This window comes from Epinephelus fuscoguttatus, linkage group LG4, assembly GCF_011397635.1.
Source record: "Epinephelus fuscoguttatus linkage group LG4, E.fuscoguttatus.final_Chr_v1".
NCBI classification, from domain to species: domain Eukaryota; kingdom Metazoa; phylum Chordata; class Actinopteri; order Perciformes; family Serranidae; genus Epinephelus; species Epinephelus fuscoguttatus.
This window is the reverse complement of record NC_064755.1, coordinates 2,005,486-2,017,538: the sequence shown is the minus strand read 5'-3', so window position 1 is coordinate 2,017,538 and position 12,053 is coordinate 2,005,486. Positions and strand designations below refer to the sequence as shown.

At 42.4% G+C, this 12,053-nt stretch overlaps 1 protein-coding gene across 1 annotated transcript in view; it reads left to right on the top strand.

Annotated features, from left to right (window-relative positions):
* The window catches only part of pard6a (par-6 family cell polarity regulator alpha), a 124,254-nt gene that overhangs the window by 28,211 nt on the left and 83,990 nt on the right, over nt 1-12,053 (top strand). Inside the window, exon 2 of the mRNA XM_049574488.1 lies at nt 4,216-4,438. Coding sequence (XP_049430445.1) covers nt 4,216-4,438 — 223 coding nt within the window. The remainder of the gene's footprint in view (nt 1-4,215; nt 4,439-12,053) is intronic.

Genomic DNA, 12,053 nt, shown 5'->3' with positions numbered 1-12,053 from the left:
GTCAGGCTAACATAAACCAAGTTTGGCGCAAATCTGAGTAAATCTGTAGGACAAGTTTGTTAAATCACAACACATGGTCATGCTGTCACACTCCGTCACACTGCTCGTTCACGCAGTCTGCGCTGGAGTGTGGTGGTTGCTGCCTGTTGCCTCTCTTGCTAACTTGCCGGATAGGTGCTCCTCTCCTGGCGGTCGACTTTACTGGGGTAAGTTATATTGCCTCACGTGTGGTCAGTTTAGCTGTGGTTGACGGTTGCTCGCTGTGGCTCCGCGAATCGGTGTCCCTTCACGGGGATTACTGTCTGACGGGTTAGTCTCTGAAAGGTCGGGGGCTTCACAGCTCCCAGCCTGATCTGTGTGTGGACGTGTGTGTCTATGTGTGTGCCCGATGAGTCGGCTGTACTGAAATGTGTGGCATAAAACCAACCAGAGCAGCATTGTGTTTTTGTTACAGTATTAAAAACACACGTAAGTGGCAGTTACTTCTTACTTGCTTACTGCTCTTCTGTATTTTGAGATTGTTTTTGCTGCTCGGCACTGCGATTGGTCACCTTCATGCGCGTCATCATTACCCGTGACAACAATCACAATGCCACCTAAAAAGAACGAGTAAGTCGAGGAGATAAAGAGGGCGCTTGATTTCATGTCAGAGGAGATTGCTACTGTTTCTAAGCAGCAGAAAATGATAATGGACATGACGAGTGAAATCAAGGCTCTGAAAAGTCAGAATGATGACAAGGAGAAGAGGATCGCCAGTCTGGAGAGCCGCGTAGCAGACCTGGAGCAGTATACCTGCATGAGTGACATTATTGTCAGTGGGTTGGAGACCAGACGCTGGTCGTATGCCAGGGCAGTGGCAGGGGCAGATGAGGGGGAACCAACAGAACCTGACATGGGCTCTGTGGAGCAACAGGTGACTGCCTTTTTCCACAGCAAAGGCATCTCCATTGACAGCACAGACATTGAGGCATGTCATCCTCTACCACGGAAAAACAAAAGTGACAAACCTGCCATAATAATCCGCTTCACCAACAGAAAACACAAAAACGCACTCCTGATACAAGGAAGAAAACTCAGGGGAACTGATGTTTTTGTGAATGAACACCTAACAAAAAAAAGTGGCGACATCACCAGAAAAGTGCGCTTTCTAAGGAAGCAGAAGACAACAAACTATAAGGTCTTTATCAAGCTGAACGAGTCACCTGAGGATGCCAAAGTACTGAACATCAGATACATAGAAGAGCTGGAAAAGTACCAATGACCCCAGAGCACATAAAATTAAATCTGCTTACTAGATTAACACTGTGTGTGTTTTTCTGAACTGAATGAATATGGATTCAGGTGAAGAGATTGACTGTGTAAACGGGACATCATGTGGAAATGAGGATACAGATATGTGTAATGATTTGAACTTTAAAACATTCAAATTCACGGACCATAATCTGCAGGACTTTGACCCTGAAATTTTTTTTTAACAATAATAACTGCAGCTACTACCCAGAGGATGAATTCAGCAAGCATACAAAATCAGGTCAGGGGTTATCAATCATCTATTTTAGCAGCAGGAGTTTATACACTAACTTTCACAATATCAAAGAGTACTTAAGTCACCTAAATAAGCCATTTAATGTTATAGCCGTATCTGAGACCTGGCTAAGTACTGAAAAGGCTGTGGATTTTGAGATGAACGGGTATTAACTGAATTACTTCAACAGGCAGAACAAAAAAGGAGGAGGAGTGGCTCTGTATGTTGATAAAAGATTAAACTACAAACTAGTGAAAAATGACAACTATTATTGATGATGTGATGGAGTGTATCACTGTAGAATTCTGTTTGGGAAGAAAGAAAAAGGCATTGGTAAGTTGTGTATACAGAGCTCCTGGGTCTGATGTTGAACCATTTAAGAATAGCATCGAAAGAATGTTTTCCATTGAAAATAACAAAAATATGTTCATTTGTGGGGATCTCAACTTGGATCTTTTAAATCCTAATAAGTATAAACTGACTGATGAATTTATCGATGTAATTTTTAGTATGAGTTTATTTCCATTAATCACCAAACCAAGCAGAATAACATCTCACTCCGCCACACTAATTGATAATATATTCACTAACTGTGTGGATAATACCATGATGTGTGGACTACTTCTGATTGACATCAGTGATTATTTGCCAGTGTTTGTGAGGTACGATTGTGATTATGGTATGTTTAAGGATACCAATGTGTCTAGATACAAAAGAATAAGAACAGAAGAATCTATTAACAACTTTAGAAATGAATTATTAACACAGAATTGGAAAAAAGTGTATGAAGAAACGGATAGTAACAAAGCATATGAAACATTCCTGCAAATATTTCAGTCATTATATGATAAGCATTGTCCATTAAAACTATGCAAGAGGAAGAAAAGATATACAGATAAACCATGGATCACGAAAGGGCTACAAAATGCATGCAAAAAAAAAAAAAAAGATTACATTATACAGGGAATTCATATAATCAAGAACTACAGAAGCAGAAAAGAAATACAACATGTACAAAAATAAGTTAATATTATGAGGAAATCTAAGAAAGATTACTACAATGACATATTGGACAATAATAAAACAAATATCAAGGGCATATGGAATGTGTTAAACAATATTATCAGGAATGGTTCAACAAATAAAAATTACCCTGAATACTTTATGGGAGGTCATAAGACTGTATTCCATATGAATGATGTGGTCAATGGGTTGGGGTCATCCCTATGTTTCCCAGGTTCTGTGTTTCCCGGGTTCTATGTTCCCCGCTTACCACCCAAAAAGGTTATATGTTTCCCGGGTTCTATGTTTCCCGCTTGGTTGAGTGGGGAACATAGAACCCGGGAAACATAGAACCAGGCGTCCAATGGGTTCAACTGATTTTTTGTAAGCGTGGGACCAAAACTGGCAGAACAAATCACAAACCCACAGCCAGAAGAAGGACGGGGAAAGGTTGTCGACTTTTTAGACAGCAACCCCAGCTCAATGTTTTTGAAAGCAGCAACTGAAAAGGAAATAATTGACATTGTTGGGAAATGTAAGCACAAAATGTCCACAGACTGGAACGTGTAGATATGTCTTTTATTAAGAAAGTAATCGATGTCATTGTAAAACCATTAACTTATGTGTGTAATCTGTCATTTACAACTGGTGTATTTCCATGTAAAATGTAAACTGCTAAGGTCATCCCACTTTACAAAGCTGGCAACAGTAAACAATTCACTAATTACAGGCCGGTCTCGCTCCTCTCGCAATTCTCGAAAATTTTGGAAAAACTTTTGGCAAGTAGACTAGATAATTTCATTGAAAAGCATGAACTGTTAAACGATAGTCAGTACGGCTTCAGATCAAAAAGATCCACGTCAATGGCATTAATGGAATTAATGGAAGAAATAACCAGTTCTCTGGACCAAAAAAAGTATGCAGTAGGAGTATTTATAGACTTAAAAAAAAAAAAAAAGGATTCGACACCATAGATCACCAGGTATTAATCATGAAATTAGAAAAACATGGAATTAGAGGGGTTGTACTCAACTGGTTTAAAAGTTATTTGGTAAACAGGAATCAATTTGTGCAGATGGGTGATCACCAATCAACACACCTTGATATTACATGTGGAGTCTCACAGGGGTCTGTTTTGGGTCCCAAATTGTTTATTATGTATAAATGATATTTGTAAGGTCTCGGAAAATTTTAAATTTGTGTTATTTGCGGATGACACAAACATTTTCTGTTCTAAAATAAAGTATTAAAAAAAAAGAAAGAAAAACATGCGAAATGCCAAAAATGACCACGAAATACAAAATGGCCGACTTCCTGTTGGGTTTAGGCAATAGGTCCAAGAGACTTTTTTGTGCATCCGGGCATGAAACAGGTATGCACCGATTTCCGTGCATGTCGGTGAAACATGCTGCGGGGGCTGCTGTTTAAGAGGCATGGTCAAGTCAGTTTGTCCTGCCCACCAACAAAAGCAATATCACACTAACATGTACATAGGAAATGAAGGGGACACAAAAATTGGGAAGTTTTTGAGTATGTTAAAGCCCCCCAAAAGGCAATTTATTTGTCAGAAAAGTGATAATAATAATTCCTTCAATTTCAGTAGGGTCCTCCTCGCACCGAGGTCGGTGCTTGGGCCCTAAATATCCTGGGCAGAGACATTTAATGCTTTTGTTCATTGTCGTCTTCAGTTTGAGGCAGAATACCGGCGCTTTGCTCTAAAGAGGAATGGCCCGGGTGGGTTTCAGGAGTTCTACTGCCTCCTCCAAACCATCCATCGCATCCCTGGTGTTGACGTGCTGCTGGGATATGCTGACATCCATGGAGACCTCCTCCCAATCAACAATGATGACAACTTCCACAAAGCTGTCTCCTCTGCCAATCCACTGCTCCGCATTATCATAACCAAGAAAGGTAAGGCAGTTAAGGACAAACTAAGGGATGCAATGGAGAGAAAGTATATCATAAAGAATAGAAGGTGAGAGAAAGCTGGTCTCAGAAACAGTCTGACCACTCACTGGAACTCATAGAACAGCTTGAGATGAAAATAGACTTTTCTTAGTGCTACAATGCTCTACCTGTTGGCTGTCCCTTCTTGCTTTCAAGTAGTGTTGGTGTGTGTGAGAGTCAGTGGCAGTGCACAGCTGCAGGGAAAGTCCTTGTTTTCCACACCAAACATATTTTATTCTTTATTCTAACGCCACCTGATGATTCTCTGCTTGCCTGTTTTCATGCAGATCGCCCTCTGGGTAGGCTGTGTTGTGCTGTGTTTTGTTTTTGTTTTTTTTTGTTCTGGGGCATGTCTGCTTCAGACAATGCAGCATAGGAAAAGAGAGATGGAATAGAGCCACTGTCAGACATTGCAAACAGTTGTTGCAATGGTATGAGATTGTCATGGTACAATAACTGTCTCAGAAAATATTGCAGTCATGGTATCATGGTTTTTACAGAATTTCTATTAATATCAGTCAGAACGACCCTTAAAGGACTGAAAACAAGTTTCAGTTATATTTGCTGGAAAATGCTTTATTACTATAATTGAAACCTGTCACCACTTTGTTAGGGCGGCACGGTGGTGTGGTGGTTAGCACTGTCGCCTTACAGCAAGAGGGTTGCCGGTTCGATCCCGGGTGTGGGAGCTCTTCTGTTTGCATGTTCTCCCCATGTCAGCGTGGGTTCTTTCCAGGCACTCCAGCTTCCTCCCAGAGTCCAAAGACATGCAGATTGGGTAGGCTCCAGCCCCCCTGTGACCCTCAAGAGGATGAAGCGGTTAGAAAATCAATCATTCTTTTAATGGAAGTATGTGTAAAAAGTCTCCCCTTTAAAAATAACTAAAATAAAGGAGAGATTCAGCATTCAGTTGCATTTTTTTTCCAATATCGTAGATAAGCAAATGCACCTGGTATGATAACTTTAATATCATGGTTTACCTTGAAACCAGAATATTGCTGCACTAATCGGAAGATTATTATGTTCGATCCCCAGCTCCTCCTGTTTGCATGTCAAAGTGTCCTTGGAAAGATACTGAACCCCAAATTGCTCCTGATGGCCATCAGTGTGTGATTGCATTTAAATTCAGTAGCAGATGGCACCTTGCACATTAGTGTCGGCCACCAGTGTGTGAAAGCGTGTGTGAATTAGGGCTGGGGAAATAATCGATTCACAAATGTCAAAAATTGATTACTTATCTTGTTAATAATGTGATGGAATGGGAGAGGCGGAACTCAACTGTGAGGAAAGTGCATCACCTGGACAGTCTCCAGCACGGATGCGATAGAGTTATCTTGCAAGTCATATTCACAAAAGGCAGCGGTTACAAGCATGTTTTAATGTGTTTTAATTTTAATATCAAAGTATTTACATTTGTATGGCGAATGTGAAATATATTGTAAATGCTTTCTATGCCATTACTCAGAGACTTAACGTTAACAGAGCAGAGCAGTGATTAGCAGTAACATAAACAAACAAGAACAGCTGACCAACACACACTGCAGCATTAACCAAAACCTCTGTGGTGAAGAAAATAACTCTATGTTCAGCCATTTTCACCTCAAAAACCATGCGCCTGGCCTGCTCAGTGTCTAGACTTTCCATGGATTGAATGGCAAGAGGAGCTCCTTGTAGCTCTGCTGCTGGCATAACGTAAAAAACAACACAGCTGAGCCACGGAGCATTCTGCCTTCTCCTCATGTTATTCTTATTAAGACAGGAGACTGTAAGGCTGCCTTTACACTACCATGTCTTGATGCCCAATTCCGATTTGTTGCCTATATCCAATTTTTCCTGACTGTTGTTTACATGTTCTGTTCACCTTATTTTTCACGGACACATGGAGGCAAAACAGAACGCAGCCAGCTTCCAGTTTTTTGTGCGACACTTCCGGTCCAGCACTCTTGACCACTGTGTAAATGTCACACGGTATTTGCTACAGTGACATTACTGCGCGCATGGAAATGTTTACATTACTGAAAGCAATTTTAAGGACTAACTTTAAATATTTGAAGTTAATCGTTGAAGAATAAATCACCTGGAAAGCTGGCGCTGCTCCACATAATTTGAAAGGTAACATAGCCTACACAGAGCGGTGGAAATGTCTGTGAAGCTGCAGATGAGTGCAGCTGGATGTTTGATGCGTACATGCTGATTCGGGTGCTATCAGAGCCGATCCGTGCATGACTATGGCTTAATAATCAACTCAGTCAATAAAAACAACCCATCCTGTGTTAGGAGTGTATGTTGCTGACAGAAAGAAAGAAAGAAAGAAAAATAAATAAAAAAAGCTAGAAAAGCAGCGTACACCTCACATATTTATTTATCACAGTTGCACACATGATGTTTGGCTGGCATGCAGAAGCACTGTCTGTGTGTCGAGGGTGTGAGCCGCAGCTTTAGCTGGGCTGTGCAGCCCGGTGTGTTTTTTGCTGATTCGGTTCTGCAGGTTCTCTGCTGGTACACTGGAGATGGGGATCAAGCAGTTTGTCTCACTCGGGATAGATTGTGCTTTTTTTGGTTCATAGTTTTTGATTGACGTGCAATTTATTCGGCTTTCCTTCCTTTCCCTCGCTCATGAGCACGTCATCAAAATGCGCTGTTGTCGCATTATTCATGACATACAGCGTGGATTGCCAGGAAATATCCGATCTGTCTGTTTAGATTACAGACCTATTGGCAGGTATGTGATTCATATCTGATATATTTCCACATATGAAGGAGGCCTGAATCCGATCTGGCAATATCCGATATCATGCATTTTTTTTTTCCTGTTTACACATTCGTGTTAGATCCGATCTGTGCCACTTGAGAGGAAAAAATCAGAACTGGGTCACTTGAACCACGTAGTGTAAAGTATGCCTAAGGTAATTTTGAATTCATTAATTTATTAATGCAGTTTACCTTTTAGAATAAAAACGCTGTGGACTATTTATTATACAACAGAACGTGAGTGGCTTATTGTTTATACTGAAATATTAGAATAGAATAGAAAGTCTTTATTGTCATTGTACTAAGATTATACAAGGAGATTAGGATCAAGTGCCAACAAGTCAATAAAACAACCAAGTAAAAACAGACAATACAATCATTCATAAAATTGGAAATAAATAGTATTGAAAAAAATAGGCTTGTATCAAGCTGTGTTAGATATATAGTGGACTGCACTTGATAGGTTGTAGATTGCACTATTTAATAAGTAGTGGATTGCACCTGACAAGCAAAATGATGTCATATGCATTGATTTATCAGCCCAATGGCCCACTGGTAAAAACTGTTTTTGAGTCTGTGTGTGTGTGTGACTTTAACCTCCTGTATCTCCTACCAGAGGGCAGGAGAGAGAACAGTTTGTGACCCGGTTACAGTATGCAAACATTGGAGCTTACACCGGCATGTATATATCCTACAAAATATAAACCACAATTGATTAGCATGAGCAACTGAAGATGGATACAATCTAATTGGCACCCACTGATTCAAAATCTATAGTGTATGGAGGTAGGTTGAAGGAAATAGGGACCTGGACAAGAGCCACGTAGTCAACAAACAAATTCATATGGGCCCAGTTTCCCAGAGCCTTTGTAGAGCTACGTGCATCGTCAAGCCTAGTTCACATTACACGATTTTCACCCTGATTTTGCATCGCAGACACGATTGTAATCTTTTGAGTGTTCATACCTGGCGACGTGTGTTTCCGTCTGCGGGAGTCTTGCCAACTGTGTTACAACCTGTGTGCACACCACAAGATTTCTCCACCGAGCCCTTGCCGACAGAGCCCCACATAAAGCGGTGACGTCATCAAACTTGGGAACGACACATAGTAAAGGCATGAATATTCTTCCCAGTGTTGAACCATATCTGCCTCCAGGGTCTGGGTCCAAACACAATGCGTTCCCTGTGATCCTGTGGATGCCGCCATTGTTGTTGTTGCTTGCTGGCTTGTCAGTGTTGCCAGATCTTGGGAGAGAAACAAGCAACCAGGGCTATGGAAACAAGCCCAAAAGCGTTTAAATAACCTATTAGACGGATATATATAGAGAAAGGTGATGTTTAGAGAGCAAGCCCGAATAAGCAACTCCACTTTAGAAACAAGCCCAAAGTTGCGGCTATTAAGTAGACCTGGCAAGTGGCAACCCTGTGACTTGTCCTCCTCACATTTCTTCTGTCCTCCTGCATGCTGATGTGGGACGTATACATTAGCAACCGGCATCTACAATGGAGTCTCATTAATCCTACTGATCGCGTTTGCAGCATTTATCATGCTTCATATGATGAATGACAGACGACAGGGGACTTCTGCTAGCTAGCTAACCAGCTAACATTACGAGGCAGCATAGTTATACTAGCTGGCGTGTTATCGTAATGTGAAAAGTCTGACAATTTTGCAGAACAGGACAGATGACAGACGCGAGTGTGAGCTAGCTAGCTACCTAACAAGCAACCTGACAACGGTAACGTTAGCTATGTATGAACTTTTTTCCACGTCTCTTGCTCGGTGGTAGCCATGGCAAGTCAGCAACTAGAATTCCTCGCTCCGAAGGGCGAGTTTCATACCCACTACCCATCGTTATGCCCCCTACCCCTACACGCAAAAAGGAACTGGGATACCACTACCCCTCGTGGGAACGCGCAAATGCAGGGGTAGGGCTACGGGGGTTATTGGGATATATTTTTAGAACTTTTAAAAATGCTATGGGCAGCTCCCTGCACTTTTAATTTTCATCTGCTGTTCATTGTTGTACATTTACTGTTCAGTGTTTTACTTTTTACAGTACTTTAAACCTCAGGGAGTACTTTCCATTCATTTGTTTACTTGACAAAGAGTGTTTATTTTTCTAATTCTGTGTCAACCATGATTTTACAGTTGTAAATATCAGCGATCAGTATATTTGTTTCATAATAATCGGTATCGGCATCGGCTCTGATTTGGAGTGGAGGTGGAAGATTCTGGTTAATAATTACACTAACACAAACAAAATGAGCAGACGACAATGCTGCGCACAAAACAACTGTGTAGTGTGTGCACAACCGTGAACCACTTGTTTTCATTTGGATGATGTGCTGCTGGATCAAAGATTACTACGCGTAGGGCAGGGTTGTCAAGTCTGTTTATTAGCCGCGACTTTGGGTTTGTTTCTAAAGTGGAGTTGCTTATTTGGGTTTGCTCTCTAAACGTCACCTTTCTCTCTCTCTCTCTATATATATATAATAAGTTATTTATTTATTTATTTATTTTATTTTATTTATTTATTTTTTGTTTTGTTTTGTTTGTTTTTTTTCCTACTTGTCTGTATTGGTCTTCACAGTTTAGTGCCACAAAAGGGTGTAAGCCTCTTGTGAAGATTGATGCACTGTTAAACTTGCAGTCAAGTACTTTATACCCATAACGTGTGGTTGTGACCGTCACCCACCCTCCCTGGAGACTAGCCTAACAGCCTTTATTGGAAAAACTTCCTAATATGAGCCAGAGAGGGCCGTGATACACCAAAGTGTGTCAAGGGGAAAGTAAGGAAACAAGCAAGGAGGAGGGGGCAGGTGCTTAAGTCCTGAGTTATATAGTGACAGTGCATGCGGAGAAGAAGGAGGAAAAACATACAAACAAATAAACAAACAAACAAAAAAAGACAGGGGAGAAACAGGCAGTGTAGCTGATGTATTGTGGCCTTGAGGTGGTTGTGCTCCATGCAGATTATCAAAAATAAACATATACATGTCTACTATACTGTACTGAAAAACAAAAACAAAAGAGAAGTCTATACTGAACACCAAAAATGTGAGAGTCTTGGTGGAGGGGGAAAGCCCGATTGTGGAGAAGAGCTGCCAGCGCAGTGTGGTAGGTTTGAGAAGCAGGGGAGCCTCTTTGGAGTGATCCCATCGGTTCTTTGGGATGCGTCACGGAGCTGAAGTATCGAACATGCATGCGTGTATTTGAACCCTCCCAATGTGTTTATGAAAACCATCACCAGGGTCCAGGGCCAGCCCTGCGGGAGAAGGGGGGCGGTATGGCACCCCAAGACGGCAGGAGCACCCAGACCCCAAGACCAGGGAGCCGCAGAGGCCGCAGGACACCACGCAGGCCCAGGGGCCCGGGGCGGCAATGGCCGGCACCCCCAGAGAGCCAGAGACACACCCCAGACAGGCGGGGCAGGAGGGCCCACCTACCCACCGCCCGACGCGGACCGCTGCCGGACCGGACGGTAATGAGAGCCCACCCAGGCCCGGGCGGACGAGGGAGGCAAGGAGGCGGTGATGCTGCAAGGCATATGTCCCCAGCGCATCGGGAACCAGGGGACCGCGAAGGGCCACCCACCTGAACCCCCCAGGACGGGCCCCCACCAACACACAGAGAGCGGCCCGCCACGAGCAGCCAATCCCCCATCGGGACCCCTAGGGGGTCCCTGATTGGCTGCCGGTCAGGAGGCAGAACCAGGCACCCGGCCCACCCGCCACACGGCCACGGGACCCCCCAGACACCGGGAACCCAGCAACACCGCCATGATGTAAATGGGCTCCCTGGCTCCAACCCTCAGCCCAGGAGTGCTGGGCCCCACAAGCCACGCCATGCATATCTACAGTGTGTGTAAACCCACCACCCCCCCTCTTACTATGATTCTCCGATCCCTGTCGGAGAAACATTAACCCTACACCGTGAATGTGAATGTGAATGCCCTTAAGTGTGATGTGGTGCATTAAAATTGAGGGACATAGGAGACAGGTGGGGGCAAGGCTGATGGCTAGAGCACACTGCTGTCCTGCAGTCTAATAAGTTATTTAAACGCATGATAGTATGCTGGAGTGCAGGATGTTTCCACAGCTTTGCTCCCTTCGCCCCTCTCCTTCTCTGCATACACACAGGTGATGGTCAGTCAGTGAGACTTTTCACATTTAAATTGCGTGATTAATGGAGGTTCTTTAACTATTTGGCTAACAAGTCAAGTCAAGTCAACTTTATTTATAAAGCACTTTTAAAAACAACAGTTGTTGACCAAAGTGCTTTACAATGGATACAAGTATACACAACCAAGAAAAATAATCAACCAAGACAGTAGCGTTCGCCTTGAGCAAATTCAATGAAAAGCTGAATATCAAACAAAATGTTCTCATGATGAATCACCAAAAGCTAAGGCAAAGAGATTGTTGTGGCAGGCTGTTCCACAGTTTCGGACCAACAACTGAAAAAGCTCTGTCACCTCTGGTTTTTAACTTTGTAAGTGGGATATGTATATATATATATATATATATATATATATATATGTATATACAGTACAGGCCAAAAGTTTGGACACACCTTCTCATTCAATGCGTTTTCTTTATTTTCATGACTATTTACATTGTAGATTCTCACTGAAGGCATCAAAACTATGAATGAACACATGTGGAGTTATGTACTTAACAAAAAAGGTGAAATAACTGAAAACGTTTTATATTCTAGTTTCTTCAAAATAGCCACCCTTTGCTCTGATTACTGCTTTGCACACTCTTGGCATTCTCTTGATGAGCTTCAAGAGGTAGTCACCTGAAATGGTTTTCCAACAGTCTT